At 41.8% G+C, this 22,130-nt stretch overlaps 1 protein-coding gene across 1 annotated transcript in view; it reads left to right on the top strand.

Moving 5' to 3' along the window:
• Positions 1-22,130, top strand: part of ST7 (suppression of tumorigenicity 7) — a 136,867-nt gene continuing 114,737 nt past the window's right edge. The window contains exon 1 of the mRNA XM_030960544.1: positions 1-476. Coding sequence (XP_030816404.1) covers positions 326-476 — 151 coding nt within the window. The 5' untranslated portion in view covers positions 1-325. The remainder of the gene's footprint in view (positions 477-22,130) is intronic.

The raw sequence follows: 22,130 nt of genomic DNA on the forward strand, positions 1-22,130 counted from the left end.
CCGCAGCACGTCCCCACCCGCTCGGGCGGAGGGGAGCTCGCAGGAGTCCATTTTACCATTTTATCGGGGCAGCCCCGCCGAGGCTCGGCGGGCAGAGCCGGCAGCGGCCCGGGGGCACCCGCAGCGCCGGGCGGGCGGTGCGTGCGGCGGGCGGGGAGAGGCGGCCCGGGCAGCGAGAGGGGGTGAACCATCCCACAAACACACGCTGAGAGCTCGTGGCAGCAGAGAGCAGCGCTTGCGTTGGTTTCCCCCACACTCCGTCCCCTCCCTCCCCCCCTTTTTTTTTTTCCTTTTTTTTTTTTTTTCTCTTTTCTCTCCAAAAAACATGGCTGAAGCTGGGACGGGCTTTTTGGAACAGCTCAAGTCTTGCATCGTCTGGTCTTGGACTTATCTCTGGACGCTGTGGTTCTTCATCATGCTCTTCCTCGTCTACATCTTAAGGGTGCCGCTGAAGATCAATGACAATTTAACCACAGGTAGGCTGCGATCCTCTGCCCCCTGCCCTGCCCGGGGCGGCTCAGCCGGGGCTGCCCGTGGGGGAGCGCCCAGCGCCGCCCCCTCGGGTGCTGGAGCCCTGGCTGAAGCTCTTTGTACTGTCCGTATTGTACTCAGGCATTCTTATTAGCCAGGATTAAAACTTCGGTTGTGTTTCTGATAGATATTAGATCTCAACTACTTTTTCTGGACGATAATAAATAACGAGTGTAAGTTCGCTGGAAGATTATCGCTGTTGCAATGGACTTTGCTTTGGGCGCTCAGGCTAAGGTTGTGTGCCGCTGCTGTATTGAATCAGCAGTAACTTACGTACTGTTAGCTGGTCTGGATTAGGCAGTTATGGCTTTATCTTGAAATTGCTTATTTTTCCTACCCATCTACTTTGATAATATAATTTCTGCCCCCCCTCGCACCCCCCTGTTGGACAAGACAAATTAGTTTTGGGGCAGATGACATGTAACCCATGTGGCATCCCTGCTGTTGGGAACTCAAACATTATCTGAGCATTTTTCACCCGTCCCTCTGGCCTGTTCTCATTTGATAAGCCTCTGGCAATTCCAGCATCAAAGAAGAATTAAAAGGAAAAGAAGATTCAACCTAAGGCAGCTTTCACTTTAAGCATAAAGGCAATTATGAATTGCGTTTATAAGTTATAAACTTCAAATGTAATTTTGGTGAAATTTTCACAATATGTCTTTGGACAATATCCTGTTTCTTTTGACATTGCCGCTCACTGATTAGAACAGGAAGGAATTATTGTTGCTTGATTCTTAATAGTTTATGTAATGCGTACGTCCCAGGTAGACGTTGCAGGCCATGCTTGTCAAGCAGAAATGTCAGAATGCTTCATATTATAATTTTCGCAATTGCAAAAATCACAGGCATCCATCTGAGACCTAATCAACCCCCTCTGATTTCTTCCTGAGTTCAAACAAACTAATTCTTGATGCACTTTCTCATTTGAAATGTTACTCCAGCTGAGTCATCTTGGGGTTTACAGAAATGTCTCAAAATGCAAGTAAAATGACAGTGTGAAATCTTAGAGGAGTTTAAAAAGGCTGAAGAAAGTCCCAAAGTGCCTGATAAATATGGGTTACTGAGGAGAATGATAGGCACAGTATGGTCTTTATGCATCATCTGTTCCTAAATGGAATTTATTTAAAAATTACTACTGGTAATAACATTATCATTTTTTGTTTTATTTAGTTTTTCAAAGTTTCTGTGAATTAATTAAAACAGATTTAATTTATTGTGGATCATCTTACCCCTCTAGTCCCCCCAGCTGATTACAGTTGAATTCTACTGCCATTAGTTTAAGGTTGATCATGAAGTACCACAGCAACTGATGATGTGATACCAATCACATGTATTTCAGTGATGTGAAAATAAATGTGTAAATGTTGCTACTAAAACTTCTATGTGGCATAAAGAAATAGTAGGGTGTTTTAAAAAATGACTGGGTATTTTCCCAGAACAGGCTGGATCTGTTGGTGGGTTGAGGTCAAACAAACTGGTTTTCAGTACCACCAGAGGCAGGCTTAGGCGGCCAGTTAAAAAAACTCAGTTCCACAGGTATGGTTTGTACTTCATGAAGTAGTGGTTTAGAAAGGATTTATATCAAACACTTTAAACAGAGCCCACAGTGGGCTGCTGTGATATGAAGGACAGGGAGGGCACCTGCCGCAAGGACCTGGTGCTTGCTGCTGCTGTACGATTTTGTTTTCCCATGCCTAGTGTTAGTATTTATAAAAGGAAGTGGAAATGCTGGAGAAGATAGTGGAAAAATGATTGCAGGGCTGGAGAGAAGCATCAGAACAAGATTACAGTAAGGCAGTATTGTCATGGAGAGAAAGAAATGGCCGTTTAATAATGAAAAGAATTACAAGAATTGTTGACTTGAAGGAGAGGACAGACTAATTTTTTTCATAATCAGGTGTTAATTTGTAGCAAACTTGAATCAGCTGATAAAGGAGCCTTTGGGATTTGCATGTCTGAAAGTCTTTAAATCCAGTGGTGAAACAGGAATCACAAGTGTTCATGCAGCCTTAAATTGCTTTTTGGCAAGGACAGGGCAGCAAGCTGTGCACCACTGGCAGTCAGAGTCATTGCAGATGGTTTCACCAAATAGAAGGGTGGTTGGTCACTTGGATCAGAAAGTCTGAGTAGGAAGTGTGGGGTCTTTTGCTTCTTTCAGTGTTGTACAGATGTGCACACCCCAGCATTAGTACATGTTGGTCATCCCGTGTGTTTCAGTGAGCTCCCAGGCTCAAAGGTCCTCAGTTTGGCCAAGCATAATTTCAGCGTCCTCAGTGGAGTTCATTACTGTGATATAACAAAAGGGAAATCTAGTCTGTCATATAAAAATATTAATGGTAAGTCTGATTGTGGTGTTTCATGTGGTTTGGTTTTGGTTTTTTAAGTTTTTTTAAAGTTTGATGTCCAGATCAAATAATAAAAATATGAATAGGAGAATTTGAAGTATTGTACCATACCGTTAGCCAGGAAGCAAGAGAGGACACTTAATATGCCAGGCTAGAATATTAAATACAGAATAAGCAGTTGAGGAAGCGGATGTTATTATCTTATTCCAAAATAATGAAACATGCCTATTTTATATAACAGGCTGTATTTTCTTCCCATGTTGGCACTTGCACGACTTCTGAATGCCACACTAATCTGAACTAAGACACACCTCTTCTAAAAATGTGCTTGTTTTTCCTGACATAAGAATTTGGATTTCTAGTCAATTCCTAAGAAGGGAAGAGGCACTGAAGTTAAAATGTTTCTGATGATTTTATTTATCCTTTCAAAGTGCAACAGAAAGATGGATTTAATGACCAGAACATTAAGTGCGACTGGCTTGTGACAAGGCAGACAGGAGGAAACCTCTGGCTTGCCGAGTGTAGAGAAATCACATAAATTGATTTCCTAAAAGTGTGAAAAATAAATACATGAGTATGAGCTCTGGGCTGATTCTGGCTCTCTTGGTGTCTGTGGAGTATTTTTATTATTCAGCTGTGCTGGAGCAAGGCCCTGTGGTGTTACCAGCTGAGCTGCTAGAGAAGGGAGCGTTACAAGCCTGCAGAATAGAAGAAAACAAGTAAAGTTGTCCTGCCAGTCCACTGAGGTCAGCAGGCCCAGGGAAACCACGGTTGGAAGAGCAGGACTCCATCACCTTGTTGTGGCTAGGACAGAGTTGTTATCTGAGAAACGTGGTATATTTTTTCATTATGAATTTTTAAAAAATATTATTATTCATACTGAAATAAATAGGTAAAATTGTAATTAATGTGGGATTTGTGATCAGGTAATAGACTTCTTAAAGCCAGTACCTGAAACAGTGTGCATGGTGCTGGCCATTTGTAGAGGGAAGAGGCTGGTGTGGAGCACGGCTAGCAGCACCGGCCATCACCAGGTCCCCACTCACCCTGAGGTTTGTGTGGCCAGGGGGTGAAGCGAAAATTAAAAGTCCTGTAAATTTAGGATAACAACGCTTTCTCTTTGTCCAAGAATCTCTCAGAAGACACAAAATGGAGAGGTGTTTTTAGTCAGCCTGGCCCACCTCAGATGTGTTCACCAGCGTGTGCATTGCAACGACTTCAGGAAACAAAGCACTTGGAAAAGACCCATCTTATGAAACTACCTTGTGTTAAACCATGCAGGAAAGCTGAGGGTGATTTCATTAGCAGAAGTACTGCAGGACATGGAGATTTGGAGTCTGCCTCTCAGGTTTGGGCTGTGCTGTCTTAGTGGGTGGCTGCTGTCAGCGAAGCTCATCTCATCTTTCTGATCTTCCCTTTCTGCGCTTCCTGACTCTGCACATCTATACTGCACATTGGTGCAATGTGCCCCAATAAGCTGCAGTGTGAGAAAAAAGTAACTTTTCATTCCCATGGTCTCAAATTCAAGTAGCAGCGGAAAACTTTTGCCTGTTATTAAAGTTTAACTAATTTCCCTTTTTCCCCGCTGCTGATAATTTGGCCATGTGGAGCTGTGCGTGTAATCCACCCTTAGGACAGAAGGGTTTTTTGGGGCCTGGACACCTGGGAGTGTGTCTTCCCTGGGCTGGGGGGCACAGCTGCAGGGGCTGGGGCTGCCAGTGCCTGCTCTGCCTCTAGCCTGTCGGTGTGTTTGCTGTGATAGTATCTTGACAGCCGGTCAGGAGGTATTGTTCCCCTTCATAAATTTAAGCTAGTGCAGTTAATCATGAGGGCTGGAAAACATTAACCTGACAAAGGCCGAGGAGTTTCAAACAGTTTGAAAACCAGTGAACAGATTCTTTCTTTTAAGAAGAACTGAAGCACAGTTCGTTTTAGTTCTGCAGACTTGTTGGTGGTTGTTTGGTCTTTCTTCAAAGCAATCTGCCATCGTTGTGCTGGGTTTCCTTGTGAGCATCTGCTGTGTGAGCTAAGAAGTGAGTGTGGTAGTGGGCGAGTCAACATAAAACCTGGACCACAACTCTCATGCCACCAAAGGAGATGGAAGAATTCTTAACTCCCCGCAAGTGCCATGTAGATTTGTTTGGGGTATTTTTAAGAACTTGACTGTTGAAAGTGAAATTTCAAACGCATGACCACTTCTGTCAAGGTCAGCATCAATCCTGCATATGAAATTCACAGAATCAGTTACAGATAGATAGTTTGCTCACTGACCCAAAATCACTTACATTAATTTTTGTATTTCTTGGAATGTAAATTAAGTATTTAGTACATACTGATCTTATTTTCTACTTAGCGGAATTAAACAGCGTTTTCTTAACTGTTAACCCCTCTCTTCAGTTCTATCGCTTACAGCACCACAAAGCATTTGTAGTTGCTGCTGAGCCTCCATTCAGGGTTTGCATATTAGAGGTTTTTTCAGTTTGCTTTTTTGGGTTTTGCAAAAATCAGTTTTTACTGCTGTAGGCTAATATTCAGGAGGTTATTATAAAACAGATTTTAACTGTTTTAAGCATGTTTATTTCATCATGGTACACTTCAAAACTCTCCCTTTAATTTTTTATGGAAGAGATTATGATGTGCTTCAAAGTAGTATGTTACTTTTAACAGAAAGTAGACAAATTTTAGTAGGTTAAACTGGGGATTCTTGGGGGGAAAGCCATATCAGAACTTGCTGGATCAATGCCTAATGGGTGCACTATACTTGATACTTGTTTTCTATGAATTTTGACATTTTTTCACCAGCTTGACTTTTTGGTTGAGCTAAATTTTTCAGTCAGGATCAGATGCTGGGAATGGAGCAAAGTTTGTAGGAAATGCAAGGTTTTTAGAAAATACTGTTTTAAGAAATTGACTTTCTTACTGCAAAAGCTCTAGAAGATTTGCAGTCAGTATTTCAGGGGAAATGTGTAAGCCAGAGCCTTCAAAATAATTTTTGATAACATCTTGAGTGAGCTTACTGTAACACTGACTGATATACAACCATGGAGCTGTACTGCCAGCTTCTAACTGCGGTCTGATGTCCTCTGGGTGCTGATGAAAATCTGTGGAAAGGCTCCTAAAACTGCATATGTGTACTGGGATTTTCCCAAAAGCATCCACTGAGTGCCTGGACAAATTTAGCCCAAAAGAGCATAAGCCCTGCATTTTTCACAGGGGTCACAGGTCGTAATTGTCTCAGTGGCTGTGAAAATACCACCATTCTAAATTAAAGAAAGAACTTAAATATTTTTGGTGGTTATTTTGAAAAGCAAGTGCAAATATCCAGATCATAAATTTGCCTTTGTGAAAGACAAAATAAGTGCAAACTGGTGTCAGTGCCTCAAGGACTGAAAAGAGAGAAAAGTTTATAAATCTGTGCCAAGGCTGTACATTAAATGAAAGATAGAAGGTCATGATGCCTGCCTGAGAGCAGCACCTGGCAGGAATTAGGAAGATGATGTTTCATAAAACAGGGATTTTGGAGGGAGTGATCTGCCTGTATTTTAAAATGGATTCTCTTAAAAGAGCTATGGAGAGTCTAGCAAAACCACACTGTTAGCCTAAAGAAGCTCAAGCTGTTAATCTAATTACAGAGAAGCTACTTGACAATAGCTAAGGAGGTGTAAGAGCTTTAATCTAGTTGACAAACATATAGTGAGCTTCCTAAATATTTGGAGGTAAAATTCATGTTAACTTGTCAGAATTGGGGCCCAAATCATCAATGGTCTGAAGAAGCAGCCTGACTGTGAGACATGCTGCGTGCAGTGCCCTTGCTGTAATAGAGTGGTGGTTGCTTATGCTGTAAACTTTGTGGTGGGAGGAAAGTAGTAGGTACTAAAGTAGCCTTTAATATAGGAAAGACAGATCTTAAAAAAGGGGTGGCTGCAAACTGAACCCAGAGGAATGCACATGTGAAGTGTTTTTTATGGAGATTTTTGAAGATGTGTTTTTGGACCCGGCTGATATGGCAAGGGATATTATGCCTGTCCATCTTTGGCTCATGTAGTGTTAAGACCCTTAGGGTAATGAGGATTGCCAGGCTCTTCAGTGGGGAATCTGGGAGTGAAAGCTAATGGCCCATAGTAAACAGGAAAGCTGACTAGTTAAAACACTATCATGCTGAGGTTTAGAAACCCCCACACCCAGCTAAAAACACTTGCTGATGGTGTCCAGGTATGCTGTGCACAGAGGCTCTGATAGTCCCAGATGTGCCCGGACTTCTGTGCCCATGCCAGAGAGTAGTCCCTGCAGAGTCCAAGGTTTCTGTGTGTAGTTCAGTCAGCTGGCAAGCTCTGTGCTTAAGGGGGAGTTATTTGTCTTGTAGGCAAGTGGTAAAGCAAATAAAACCACTTCAGTGGTGACTGAGGTTGGAGGGCCAAAGCAGTTTCTTCTGGATTGAAGGAATGAACATTGCTGTCGGATACTAATGAAGTCTTCTGTGTGGTTGCCACAAGAAGTCAGGATTCACCCTTTTTTATCCAAGATTAGTTATTTAAGAAGGTATTTTATATGTAACAAAATCAGGCCCTGTTCTAGATACATGTCAAAATGTTGAATACAACTGAGAGTTCTATTGAACTGTACAGGGAGAACTAAGGCAAAGGGAAATGAGACCTTGATGCTGCAAATCTTCAGTGGTTCAGTTTGTTCCACGAGCATAGGCCTAGGGCTTTACTGCACTGGTAATTAATATGCATGAATTCTCAAAGACTTGGGGCCAAGTTTTTTGCTAAGGTACTGCAGAGAGCCTGTAGCAATATGGGGGATAGAGTCCCCAGTCGTTTCTGCCCAAAGGGAGTTTTTCCTTGTGGTTTGATGATGACACCTAAGTTTCGCCTTTTTTTTTTTTTACCAGAGCTGTTTCAGGAATGTACTTAGCGCATCTGTCATAGAATTCAGGCCTGTCCTGGTCCTGTGGACAGACTATGAGGTGTTTGTGGGATGTTACTCCTCTGTTGGCTGTTAAAGGGGGCGGCTGAAGGCTCCTTCCACCTGTTTTTAAATTAGCTCTTTGTGCACTGAAGGCACCTATTGAAAGATGGTGTTATAAGCTCTAGCTTGTCCTCATGTCTATGAAGTGTCATGTGGACCAGTGATGCAGTGTAAATACTAATGAGTTAAAGTTGCTTTGTGAAATCCTAGCACAGACTAATTGGAATTGTTTTGTGTGTGTCTTAGTTGGGCACTGCAGAAGGGAACCAGTTTTAATACCAAGAACACTAAGCCTAAGCAACAATGATGCATTTAAAGACAAGAGTTAATATCATGCTTTCAGCAGACAGAATAAACTGTCTGTAGTAAGTTGTAACTGTTAGGCCTGAGGAAAGGATTTAAATTCAAAGTCCAAATCAAACTTCGCCAGCTGCTGAGAGAAGACAAAGATTTATTATTGTGGAGTCTAAAATGGAGATTTGTCACTGCGGTAGACTCATTGCTTAAGCAATTAAGTGCACTTAAATGTACCAGTTAGAAGGATGAAAGCTATAGGGCAAAAATGAAATGCAGTCATCTTTAAGATTCCTATTCTGTGTAGTGTGCCAACTGCAACCATGAGAACTAACTTCCAGCTCACTTTCTACAAATAAACTTGGCTTACTAAATGTCAGGAATGTTAGGTTGAAATGCAGGATCTTGTGTGCAGCAGCAAGACACTCAGAGATCAAATTTAAAGCACAAGAAATGTTGTTATCATCATTGTCATCTTATTTTGTAAGGCAGCCATTTATTTCTCAAGAAAATATGCCTGTAACCTGAGAGTGTCATAGATGCTGAACTTCACATTACTAAATGTTTTCATGACATGTCCTGTGTGTTTATGCTGAGGGCTGAAAATTGTTTACGGCGTGGCTTGGTCTGAAGCAAGGTTATATGATCCACTAATGCACTTAATCTTCCATGTGAAATTTCTTTTGCTATTTTTAATACTGAAGTTAACTTGATAGCAGTGTACCCATCTGGTATGTTTTACACAAATCTCGGCTTAGAGTCCCAGGCTAGTCATTTCCTCAATTTTCAGAGAGAAGGTTAAACCAGAGCCTGTCAGAGAAGGCTTGCAGCTGGCCCTCTGCACCCTGTGCAGGGGACAAGGGGACACAGAGTTCCAGGGTGAGGCTCAAGATACTTCTTGAGCAGAAGCTAACTTTTTGCAGCAGCACGATGCTGCAGCTGAGCTGCTGAGCCCTTCCTGTGAAGAGAAGGACCTGAGGAGGTCTTGTACAGGGCTGCACTGATGCACAATTACTGATCTTAGAAGTCAGAAGTATCTTCTCTGTAGTGCTTGACTTAATAGATTTATCTGCCTACTCAGAGTAGGCTCCTGTATTGTGCTGTGCTGTTATAAAAGTGCCTTCTGGTCCCTGTGTCTGACTGTCCTGCTCATTGGGTCACAGGACAAAGGATTGGTTCAAGCACAAGTGAATCGCTTTAGCAGTTAATATTGTTCTACATATTCCCAGAAATTCTTGTCAAGAGTTTACTGCTTAAAAGTGCTGATGACAGCTGTGTTAGCAGTCACTCCAAAAGCCACACAGTCTTGTGGGGAACACAAGTCTATGATTTGCTCCAGGGTTTCCTCAGGTGTCCGAGCTGCAGGATTTCCTCAAACCTGGCCAGGAGGGTTTGGCCTGTGTTATGGCTGAGAGTGTTTTGTCAGCAGCTCCGCAGAAGGTGGAGTTTCCACCCTTGATGCTCTCCTGTGAGGAGTATGTTGGGGCTGTGCTTTGTGCCACTGGAGAGGTGTACAGGCCTCTGTGGGTCCTGACTCCAACACTCAGTCATATTTTACATTATTTTCCCATAAAATGCTGCACTGAAAGACTTTTTTCCAGAACTTGAGAATTCTCATGGATAGAAGCTTTGCTCTCACTCTGACTTAGATGTATTTGTGGCTGACTTGCACATGTTTGTGCTTGTGACAGTTCTCTCCTTTACCTGCAGAAGCAGCACCAGCACCATGAAGACTGGTTCCTAGTGCACTAATGTGGGGTTTTTCCTGCCTGTCCGTCCCTTATAAGATTGAGTCAATTGGATTGTCCTCATTTGTTCTCCTAAAACTGCTGGATGTCCTTGATTCTGCTGGTAGTATTTTATTCTTTCTGTTTTCTGGCCATTTCATAACTGGGTTTGTACACTCTCCATCATATGCCAAGGTAAGGCTTCACTAACTGCCTTATATAGTGTAATAATCCTTCTCACCTTCCAGTGAAAATAGTTTTCCTTGCTGGTTCCTTGCCTTTTGCCCCATTAACTTTGATATGGTGTCCTGGCAGCTCATGCCAGGTGCCTTCTGCACCTCCTGGTTTTGGTAATGAAAATTCCCTGTAAGGCTCAGTTGGCAGCTCCATGTGCTCTCCACATGGTCCGGCCTGGCTGCAGGTTTCTCCCTCTCCTGTTTTAACTAGCTTTTTCCAGCACTGTCAGTATTTGACTGAATCCAAACAGTTTAGAGCTACACGTTTTTCTTGGTAAGAGACCTGAATATTTTCAGTAAAGAGGCACATCTGATTGGTCTGGCATGATTGATTTATTTTGTGTTTCATCCTATTTTTTCGTGTACCTCAATTGCTTAATTTATTGTTATTCTACAAATTCTCAGTAGTTTGGGTCTGCATTTTAAAAACATAAATATTAAGTACTCTAGCATAATTTGGGGGATTTGAACAGTTTATTAAAACTGTCTCAATATGGTGCTTGCTTTTACAAATGTAATTTCCTTCAGCAAGTAGCTTTCTATAGATTCTCTTAATCTTACACTCAAACATGTCTTGAACATGTTAAGTCCTTTGAATTATATCTCACTCTATCCTGTCACAGTGTCTCTTCTCTTGCCCTTCAATTACTTTTTCCCCCCACATTCAGCAGTTTTGTTCCCATTCAAAAATGTAATGAGTATTCACTTTGGAAACTACCATATCCTGCTTTTTACCTTGCTGTGTCCTTATTTATTTTGTTGAAATAGTCTTGGTTTGTTGGATTTGGTTTGTGATCTATTATACAGATCTTAAGTTATGACTTAGTCTGACTTTTTCAGATATAGTTTTATTTCTCTGCCTTTTGTCCTCACCAAAGCAGAGGGAAATCTTTGAATATCCCAGGTTTTGCAGGTGTTACTTGTACAGGGCTGATACTGCTTTATTTGAAGGTCTTAGCTGATAGACTGGTATCATGAGGTAGAAATTGAAATTACTTTCCATTATTGTTTTGTGAAAGTGTGTTACAATTCTGGTCTCCTTGAAGCAGTTGATAAAACTCCTACTGAGTTAAGGAAATGATAATGTTGCCCCAAGAGTTTTTTTTTACATTAGTCTCGATAGAAGAGGTTATAGAGCATGAATGACTCTCATACACCTCCCAGCAATCTGAAATAAGTTTGCACATTTGCTGCCTTCCTAGATTTGAAATATGACAGGTATCAAGACACTGAGAACTGATGACAGTGCAGCTTAAATAAAGGCATTTAGCATGAAAAGAAGTTGACTTGTCTAAACCTAATTTGCAAAGTTTCTTAACTGCTTTTATGTTTAAAACTTTTTAATCAGTTCTCTTGCCACACATTTTTATAACTGGTGAAGTTGTAATATAAATTTTCAGTTTTACAAGGTATCATAGGCTTTCTGACAGTGTGATGAATTTTGCAGAACATAAGCCAAACCCAGTAATTAATAAATCACTCACTGAAAACTTTGGGTGCTTCAAGTACTATTCCATTCTTCTGTGAGTCTGGTAGGTCTAAAAATCCCAATTTTTCTTCAGGCCACATTCAAACTGGTAATGACTGATTATGGAACAATACTGTTATTGGGTGATTGTTTTTATTTTTGTTTTTGAGCAATATATACAGTAATAGATCAAATATGTTATATGGTATATACAAAATGTATTTCATTATCTATTATATTTTTGTTAGTAAAGTATATGTAATAAAATACAATGCTGTCCCCCTTGTGTTCAAGGCTACACATTTATCATTTGGGGTACAAAGTCAGTGATGGGCAGGACTCATTGGCATTGTTTGCTGCTTTCCTTAGGTGAGCCAGTAATACAGGCCTGAAATAAATATCCTACAGTATCTTCCTTACAAATCTGTTCTTCCCTAGGTGCAGTGAAGTTGCCAGATGGCAGCAGAGTGTGGCTCTGGGCGCTGCCATGCTCTTGGCTGTGCTGCCGGGCTGTAGTGGCCCATCATGTCTGTTGGTGTGAGTGAGAGCATCACCCTCAGTTATTGTGAGGGGGCTCCGTGGCTGGGAATGCCGACCCAGCTTGGCTCACTGGGAGGGCAACTCCCACCCTGGGGATCACCCAAGATCTCAGCTCTTCCACTCTGGGTTAGGACCCCTTTGCATCTTGGCGATGGACCCCTAGAGCTGGAGTTTGTGGTTTAGTCCAGGCTGAACACTGGAGACTTTCTTAGTCTAAAATAAACAACCAACAATCCAAAAACCAGCCACAGAGAGCCTACAGACAGCTGCTCTGGCCACGAGCTCCCTGGTATACACAGCCCTCTGTACATTGCCATCGTCCTCTTTCCAGTGCACATGTGATCCTTCTGCACGGGCACAAAAATCAATAATAAACAGTAAATGAATAACAAGAAGCCTGCCAACCAAAATCTCTCTTGTTTGCATTCATGTTTGTTTTCCTTTTCTAATCTAATGTGACAGAGAAGCATTTAAGGGAAAAGGATGCTGGGAATGATGAAATTTTATAAAGCCTTTTCTCACAAATGCCTTTGTTTTAGGAGTGAGGGAGCTTGGTGGTACCCACGGTGGCCCACATTCCCTTGCAAAGCCTTGCACCGCAGGCTAGGGCCGTGGGTCCCTGAGCTTAGTCCCTCAGAAACTCTCTCCTTGTGTAAGCATCAAAACCCCATGGTGTTGATGCAGTAGATAGGGACGTGTCTGGTGGGCTTTACAGTTCTCAGGATGTGTTTTTATTTATGTGCAGAAGGCAGGTTTAATCTGTCTTTGGTCTTTAAGGTGAAGATAAATTCTCATTAAAAGTATATTTTCTGTTCCAGTTTGCAAGATTAGTTTGTTTGGGATATGTATTTTTAACACATAGACTGGAGTTACATCTGCAAGGCAGTGTTTTCAGAAGCACCTGGGGTATTTAATTACCTATGCTTTAGTTAGCCATTAGTTTACTTATTAACATGTACTTATTCTTGTACTCTTTATACTAAGCATAGTAATAAACCAAACAATGCTTTGCTAACTGAAAGAAAAGCATTTAATATCTGATACACAATGTATTAGGTGCATCTGTAATGGCACAGTATTCTTTTAGTCATATGCTAGTGTAATTCTGCACATCACAGCCATTGCCTTTGCAGGAAGGTCAGTTTGGAATAAAAGTTAATATTAATGAGAGATGTGAGAATACTGTAAAATAACAATAAACCTAAAATATGTGCCAGTTCAAACAAATCTGGTTATGGTGTTTGCTTTCTGTGAATGCTGTAGCTCAGCAAGAACAACATTGGCTGACTCGGGTCCTCAGTGTTGTTGTTAAAATACAGGTCCCTCTGGTCTGATGGTCGCCAGCACTGTGTGGCAGTGGAGGGGAAGTGTCTGAGGTTTGAATACTGTTCTTAATTTATAGCGAACAAAATAAATGGCATTTTTACTTACAGAGACAGTTAACCCTACTGTTTGGCATATCACAGTTTAAAATTTAGTAGAAAGGATTCATTGAATTTGAAATTGTAGTTCTGATACACAAGATGTTTATCATGCAGAAACTAACTAGAAGGCATTGCGCTGGCATTTGAGTCGTCTGTTTCCTAGTGGTTGCTATTCTGCTGGGAACAGTGAGATCAGAGTTTTGTTCTGTGCTGTTGATTTGTACAATTTTTTTTCCCCTTGTCTTTGGTGGTTGCCTTCCAGTCCTTTCCTTAGTGCTTGAGCCAGCCCTTCACCGTGTCTTGCTCAGCTGCTGTAAATAGATTTTGCGTTTGACGCTCGGCAGTGTGGCAGAAGTGGGAAAGGCCTTGCGCCGTGTGCCGTGCTCGCACTAGAGGGCATCATCCTCGTAACGGCGCGGCCTCGGGCCGGGCAGGGAGCGGCTGGGCCTGTGGGCAATGGAGTCCGACACAAACCTGGGGGTGCCTGCGCGTCAGGGAATGGCGAAGGGCACCACGAGCAGGCACATGCACCCGCGGCCACAGCCCCTTGCACTGAAGGAGTGTGGGGAGCCCCTCCACCTGCCAGTGGGGACCCTGAGCTGTCCCTCCCTGAGCTGTCCCTCCCTGAGCTCTCCCTGCGTTTCGTCGTGTCACCCGCAGAGGGGAGGTACTACCTGGGACACAGTGCCATGAAATAAAGAAATAAAGCTGTAGGGCCATCCTACAGCTGATGCAGTTGTAAGGCAAAGTCCCATCCTTGAGCTTCAGAAGTCTGCTTGGGAGGGGGTCCTGTAGATGGCTTTGACAAGGTCAGGTGAAAGATGAGGTTCATGACGTGTAAATCTCAGTCTACAGAAAGCTGAAAGAACTATGATGACTGTCATAAAGCTGGATTATTTTAAGGAGGACAAAAAATGGGGTTGTTGAATGAAAGTGTCTCATATTTGTTTTCCTGAAGTGACTACCACAAAATAAGCTAAACAGCAAGTTAAAACCAGTTGTGGTGCTAGGTGCTGCATTTATGTGCCCATGCTCCTGCAGACTGCAGGCTGTAAGGCAGTGAGGACAGTTTACGTGGAGGTGCTGAGGAGGTGAGTAATAGCAGCCTGCCTGCCTTTGTTCCACCCACTGCCTCAACTGTTCAGGCCACTGTGCTTTTACAGACACAAAGTAGTTTCTAAGGCTCTGGAAAATTTGTGCTAATTATTGTGGTGTAACATGTGTCTGACTCTGGCTGACTTATTCTGTACAAATGGCAAAATTATCTTTATTTCCTGAAGGTTTGTCTCCTCCCCAGCTGTTATTAGATAGATCTCATGTCTGTCTGAGCATTTGTGCATACATGCAGACATGGCTTTGTTGTTGGTTTTGTATATGTAGAAACAAATTAAAGGTGCACATTGTTTTTTGTGTATCCTTGCCCCCCAGTACAGCTAATCTATTCAGGAGTCTGTATCCATGGACACTGATTAAAGTTTTTAAAAATATCCCTTTTGTTTCAATATAAATCTTATAAAAAGAATATGCATATTGCTTATTTTAGCATTTGGAATATTTTATCATGATTTTTCAGGAAAGAAATCGCTGCCTTCTTTTGATACTTATGTCTGCCTTGATAAAAAAAATGTATACAAGGTTGTTCTTTTGTAAATCAAATCCATCAAATTCTAGTTCTGTTAATTCAGTTTATTCTTGAGCTGCTTTATATTCTTTCTCTGGACTGCCATTGATATTTTGTGGGTACACAACATCATTATTAAAAAATGTAGGTGTTGGAAACTGATCAGACAGTTCAAACAGACTCTTCAGCATCAGGAGCCTCTGGAATAGTGTCTGTCTACTTCATTGAAATTTTGTCCATGAGCCTGTTTGGAAAGTTTCAGCCAGGTTGGTGCTTAAGTGCCTGGTCTTTGCATGGCTGTGTGTTAAATGCTAGCTCCCACCTTTATTGCCATCCAGACAGACCAAAGATAAATTTTAAGTGATAAAAGATGAAAAGCAGCATTGCAGGTAGGGTTTGGAGTAGGTTGCCAAGGGTTTCAAGGGTTTGTAATGCCAGCTCACCACCTGTTCTCCGCTTATTGGATTGACTTTTTGTGTGTCTTGTTGTAAATGAACCACAAGGTAAAGGGACTTCTAATGAGGCATACTAGGTACAAGCAATTGAAGTACTTACAATTTTTCTCTGTAAAGTGTTCTCGTGAGGGTAGTCTCACGTGTGACATGCTTTTATGACAGATATCCATAAATGGAATAAAACATTGTCTGATGTCTTTCAAGGCAGCATCCTAACTCTAGAGAGATTTGAAAGACAAAATACAAGAAAACAAATTTGTATGATTACCAGCAACTCACATTGAATTTCAAGGGCATAGGCATAGGAGTTCTGTTCTAGCAAGTCATCTCCTATGTCTCTTTTCAAGTCTTGTCTCCTCTTGCACTTAACATGGTATAAATATTTGGGAGTGCAGTGACTTTTCAAGAATAGCTGCTTTGGTAGACGAGCCCTTGGCCCTATCTTAGCTTACTACATCTTCTAATGCTGAACAACAATGGCTAGGTCAGAAGAATTAAAAGGATTTTGAGTGTGAAGTAGTTTGCTGTGGAAATGCTTTTAATAGCTATATTTGCCCAATTGTATTGTAACAACTGCAGCTGAGAACAAGTGAGTGAACCTGAAATATGAGCGGGGCTTACTGTGTATTTTTTAAATAAAAACAATTCTTCTTATGAAAGGAAAAGGCAAATGGCTAATTTATTGATTAATTTCTCAAGTATTTCTCTGTATGTATTAGGTTTGAATGGCCAGGTTTTGGTAGCCAGAGGGCTACAGGGCTGACTTCTTTGAGAAGCTGCCAGAACATTCCCATATGTCTGGCAGCCAATGCCTCCAGGGTGGACCCACTGCTCCAGGAGGGACACACCACTCCACGGAAGACCAAGACAATCAGAAATTAAGGTAACACTTCTGTGGTAACAGATTTAAGAAGAGAAAAAAAAAGGTTACTGCACAGAAGTTATTGTGGCCAGAGAACAATGGGGTGAGAATATGAGGAACAACTCTGCAGACACCAAGGTCAGTGGAGAAGGAGGGGAGGAGCTGCCCCAGGTGCTGGAGCTGAGATTTCTCTGCAGACCATGGTGCAGGCCATGGTGAAGCAGCTGTGCCCCTGCAGCCCTTGGGGATCCATGGGGATACTAAGATCCGCCTGGAGCCCATGGAGGAAACCCACATTGGAGCAGGTGGACGCCTGAGAGGAAGATGTGAACATGTGGGAAATCTATACTGGACCAGGCTCCTGGAAGGGACCTGCAGACCCAGGAGAGAGGAACCCATGCTGCAGCAGGTTTCCTGATAGGGCTTGTGGTGTTGTGGGGAGCAGGCTGTGCCTGAAGGATTGCACCCTGGGGAGCAGTGAACCACAGTGGAGCAATGTGGGGAGGACTGTTGCCCTTGGAGGACCCCCAGACTGGAGCAGGGGCAGGACTCCTCTCCCTGAATGGTGGCAGAAACAACAGCTGATGGATGAGCTGACCATAACTCCCATTCCCTGTCTGCCTGTGCCACTCTGGGGAGGAGGTACAGCTGGGAAGGAGCGAGGGGTGGGGGGAAGATGTTTTTAAGGTTTATTTTACTTCTTAGTATCCTGCTCTGATTTTGGTAGTAATAAATTCCATTAATATCCCCAAGTAGAGTCTTTTTTGTCTGTGATGGTATTTGGTGAGTGATCTCTCCCAGTTCATAACTCATGAACTCTTTGTTTTATTTTCCTGTCCTGTGGAGGGGAGTGGTACAGCAGCTTTGGTGGGTGCCTGGCATCCAGCCAGGGTCACACCAGTACCCTGTAAACCAAGGGTTCTTATGTCTTCTTCATATTTCTGAGCAATGTAGAGAGTTTTGTGTGTGCAACCAGGCTATGCTCCAGAAACTACACAGAACATAGAAACCTCTGTGGTGAAGTCACTCAGCATTTCTAGTGTTGTTTTAGGGGAGATGTGGACAGATTTCTGTTTTTTATGGGGGTTGTGCATTTTTTTTCTTGAGAATAGGTAATACCAGATGCAAATTCCGCAAACAGTGGAAAATAACTTTCAGTGAGCAGGCAACAGTTGTGATCTGCCCCTCCTTCATTTCTAGTTTACTTTCTCATGTGAGTTTGCTACTTGGCTTGCCTTTTTACACACTTACGGATAGTTTTACTGTAATTCCGATTTTGAGTTTTCATAGTTCTTGACTTCAGCAGCATCTAACCATACTGGCTGCTGCAAGTAAATGATGTTTGGTGGATTCCTGTCTTGTACAGTTCTCAGTTTGTCCCTTATCTTATTGAATGGCTGCTTTTTTGCAATTCTGCTGCTTTATTTTACAGACACTTGAAGTATCCTTTCTCTTTTAACTCTTAAGTGACATAAGCCATACTGATTTTTTTAAATCTTATCATTTGTATTAACATGGCTACATCTCCCTCCATAGTCATGGTTTTGGATAGGTGACAGTACTCATAAGGTCTGAGTGAACTACAATACATAAAATAGATTACTTATTTCATATTCCTTGCCATTCCTAATACCACATTTTGGTTGGTTAGCAAACCTAAAAAGGTTTATTTTTCTGACTCTGTCTGCAGCTGTTCATGGGCGGGGAGAATTCTGTTGAGCTGTGTACAGCAGGGCTTAGATTTTGTGCTCAGTCTGTTGCTCTGTATGGGGAGAGAAGAAAATGCTGTCGTTGTGCTTTAAATTTAGTAACTTCTGGTAATTTTGATGATTACTAAGATGCCTTTTCTGATTATAAATAAACCACATTGTTTAAAATATTTTTGACTAGACTGAATTATGTCCCAAAATTGGAACAGGCTGAAGAGAGTTTGGGAAAGAAATTACCATCAAGTTTTTGCATTCTTAACCGTAAATGGAAACAGAAGGGCATTGACTGACCAGAAGCTTGAATTCTATAGCTCCTCTGGCTAATGTAAAACATTATATATTAAAAATCCTGTCAGATTTAGTTTTTCATGCTTTCGAGGTTCTCTTGGAGGTCTGTAGGTAGTGGAAGTTGTCAAGCCCTGGCTTCTGAACCTCATTTGGCAACCTAGGGAGCAGTAAAAGGTGGATATGAGTAGGTATTGCTGTCCTCTGGGACAAGCAAAAGAGGTAACACAACATCACTTACACTGGGAGACCAAGGCCAAGCTGGCAGACACTTGAGGATAACCATGGGCTGTTTGCAAAGACAATTTGACGAGCTCAGGAGCTGGACTTCGATGATCCTTGGCCATCCCTTCCAACCAAAGATATTCTGTGACTCTATGATTTCAAGTCATTGAAAGCAAAGTCTGAGGAATTCAATGCCTTCCTTGTTCAAACTCCTACACAAAGGCTGCAAAGTTTGATGAGGAGCTAGGTGGTGAACTAAGGAGAGATTTCTAGGCAAAAAACCTAAATTTGGTCATTGCATTTGTATCTGTCAGAATCTATTTACTTCCATGGACTCAACTGTCTGTACAGGTTACCTGAATTGCTTCAGAATCTTGCTTCTTTTCATGTAGTTTTGTCAAGATTTTTGAAATTAGGAGATAGCATGTGGCACAGAGGAAGGTCATTGAGCTGAAGTTAGTGATGTAGCTGAACAGGAGCAAACCAGTGGTTTGATGTTCTGGGGTGTATCTTTGCCTTCCAAGAGCTTGGTTTCTTTCCTCCGTGTACCATGTGTCATCTGTCATTGTGTGCATGTTGTGTGAGTTTTAACATCCATGAGATGGAAATGAAACTCCTTCCAGTGTCTGACCAATAAACATGATGGATTTGAGTGTCACATTTGATGTCTCATTCTGGGGCCAGAACACCTGTCCTGTGAGGAAAGGCTGAAAAGGCTGGGGTTGTTTAACCTGGAAAAGTCTCCAAGGGGACCTCATGAAGGGGGCTTATAAGAAAGATGGGGACGGACTTTTGACCAGGGCCTGTAGTGACAGGAGAAGGGGCAGTGGTTTTAACTTGAAAGATGGTAAGTTTAGATTGAATATATGGATGACATTTTTGCTGTGAGTTTGGGAGGTACAGGAACAAGGCTGCCCATAGAAGGTGTGGATTCCCCATCCCTGTAAGTGTTCTAGGCCATGTTGGATGGGCTTTTGAGCAACATGATTTAGTGGAAAGGGGTCCCTGCCGATGGCAAGGTGGTGGATTCCTTGAAAAATCTTCACAAACAAGGTACCAAAGTGTTTTACACTTTATTATCCAAATAATTGTGGATATTTAAAGTTTAATGTTGTAAAGTCATACACAGGAATGTTTCACCCATAACAATACGTTAACTGTGTGTTGTGGTTTGACTAATTTGTATGATGTAGACACTTAATGAATTTTTCCATTACTCATTTTCTCTGAGGCCATAAAAGAACTATGCAATACTTGCTACTTCTTTTATGGACTCAGAAGAGTTCATAATCTTGGAAGAGATTTCAAACAGTAGGTGTGTTTGAAAAATCCTGCTTCTCTATCTCAGATTAGTACATAGGGATTTATTTTAGGTTAACAGGTTTTTACAAGGTATTTGTCTTCTTTATTCTTTCTGTGCTTGATCTTAAAGTTTTAAATCTTCAGCATTAAAGAGAAGCAGAAACCTAAGGAATCGCTGTAACTTTTTTGTTACTTGCAAATAAGTGAGTATCTCAGGAGCTTTTAGGTGTATTTGTAACCATGTGTGATACATCCCCCTATGAAGTTAGGAACTCCATCTGCTGTATGAAAACCATTGATAGTTGTAACTGGTGTTCTGATTCACACCATTTCTGTCTCAGCACAGATGTGATACTTCGTGGGCAGCCAGGGCCAGAGACTTTGTGGCACAACAAGCCAGCAGTTGTTTTCTGCCAGGGAGACCCATGGCTTTAGAATGAGTCCTTGTGCATTTAGGTGGAAACCAGCCACGCTTATGAACCAAGCTGGATTTCTGCTCTATGAACTGTATGAACAGTAAGAGAAATAGGGAGAGCCTATACAGATTAGATCTTTCATCCGAATAGGCAAAAATGACAAGAGGCAAGAGGACTGCTGGGCTTTGGGGTTTTGGGTAAACCCAAGGCTCTAGGATGGGATGAGGTCCAACTTGTAGGGTGTGTTGGATTTATGTTGTTTTTCAAGGTAAGACATTTGTGACTAGAAATGTTCTGTTTAGCCAGTTCCCTTGGATAGATTGCTCCATGTCAGTACAAGTTGGTCAGTGGCACATCCATACTCCTTCTCTAGGAGACATCTGCCTTAAATACACAGGGCTGCAGGAAACTCATTTTTTAGCTCTTGGTCTGAAAACACTGGGCTCTGGCAGGAATATGAGGTGAGAGCTTGTTCATCAGTGATTACAAATAGGTTTTCTGAATTAATCTAATTGAAAAAGTAACTGTGGAGGTAGAATTGTTTTTCTTATTTATGACTGCCATGGAATGTAGGTATCCTTGGGAGCTCTGTGGCCATGGAGGTGAATGTCTTCTTAGCAGGTACTCTAAAAGGCTGTGGTCTGTGGATGTGTAAGGTCTACCCAAAAGCTTGGATCCTCTTCATTGCAAATACTGTCGTGTGTGCTGTAATTTCTAATCCTGTTCTTTCCGCTCAGCAAACTGCAGTGCTAGCAGGACAAGAAAAGCTGTAGCTTTTGAACATCAGACTGTCCTGATTCTGGCCAGGAACAGGATTAATATTTTGCAGTAGTTGGGATTGGCCAGGCCCGAATGTTATTCAGTACCATCTCATGAGACTGCCAGGGGCAAGAGAAAGGGACTCTGTTTGGGGTTACTTTCTGTCCATAAAACGTAAGGAGGTGTAACTTGTTTCTTAGTCTTATACCTTTTGTTACTAACATTGTTGCTGTTTCTGTTGTTTATTAATCTCATTCCTGTTTCCAGTAATTTTTATTTTTTTTTTTATCTTGAACCATGATCTTTGCCTTTAGTTCTTCCAGTTGAAGGTGTGGGAGTGAGAGGCAGCTTGGTTTTAGCTGGACTGCTAAATTGGAGAAAACTGTTTCTAAGCCATGATGTAGACATGCTCCATGATTCTGCCCATGTTGCCTCTGTTAAGCAAATTTTAGAAAACTGTGTGTGTAAAACTGCCTTTAATCTTTTAATGGAGTTGAGAGAAAATGCTTAATAGAGGTCAGACCATTTTCTGTTTTGACTGACACTTAGTTTTTAAATTCCATAGGACATTATCTTGTTACATTTTTGTCTGAATGGTCTGACCTGCTCACAGTGATGTCAACAGCAACATGAATTAAAAATATGTGTTCGTGTTTGGTCATAAATTCTTGGTTTCTGCCTAAGTTGTGTGTATTTTAGAATAATTTTGTAGGAGAAATAGCAACATTTCACATACAGCCTATTCCTACTTGGTTTAGTAGAAAGAACCTAAAAATAAGAAGTCATGACAGTAAGCAAAGTCAAAGTCAAAGTAATAATTCAACTAAAGGAACGAAGGGGTGTAGCAATTAAATTAAACTTTGTAGTAATTTGCAACTTATTTTTTCCCCAGCTGTGCACAGTAAGATACATTTAGTCAATACAGTATCTCATTTTCTACAAAATCCCTAAGTGCAATGA

The sequence above is a fragment of the Camarhynchus parvulus genome, chromosome 1A (assembly GCF_901933205.1).
Source record: "Camarhynchus parvulus chromosome 1A, STF_HiC, whole genome shotgun sequence".
NCBI classification, from domain to species: Eukaryota; Metazoa; Chordata; class Aves; order Passeriformes; family Thraupidae; genus Camarhynchus; species Camarhynchus parvulus.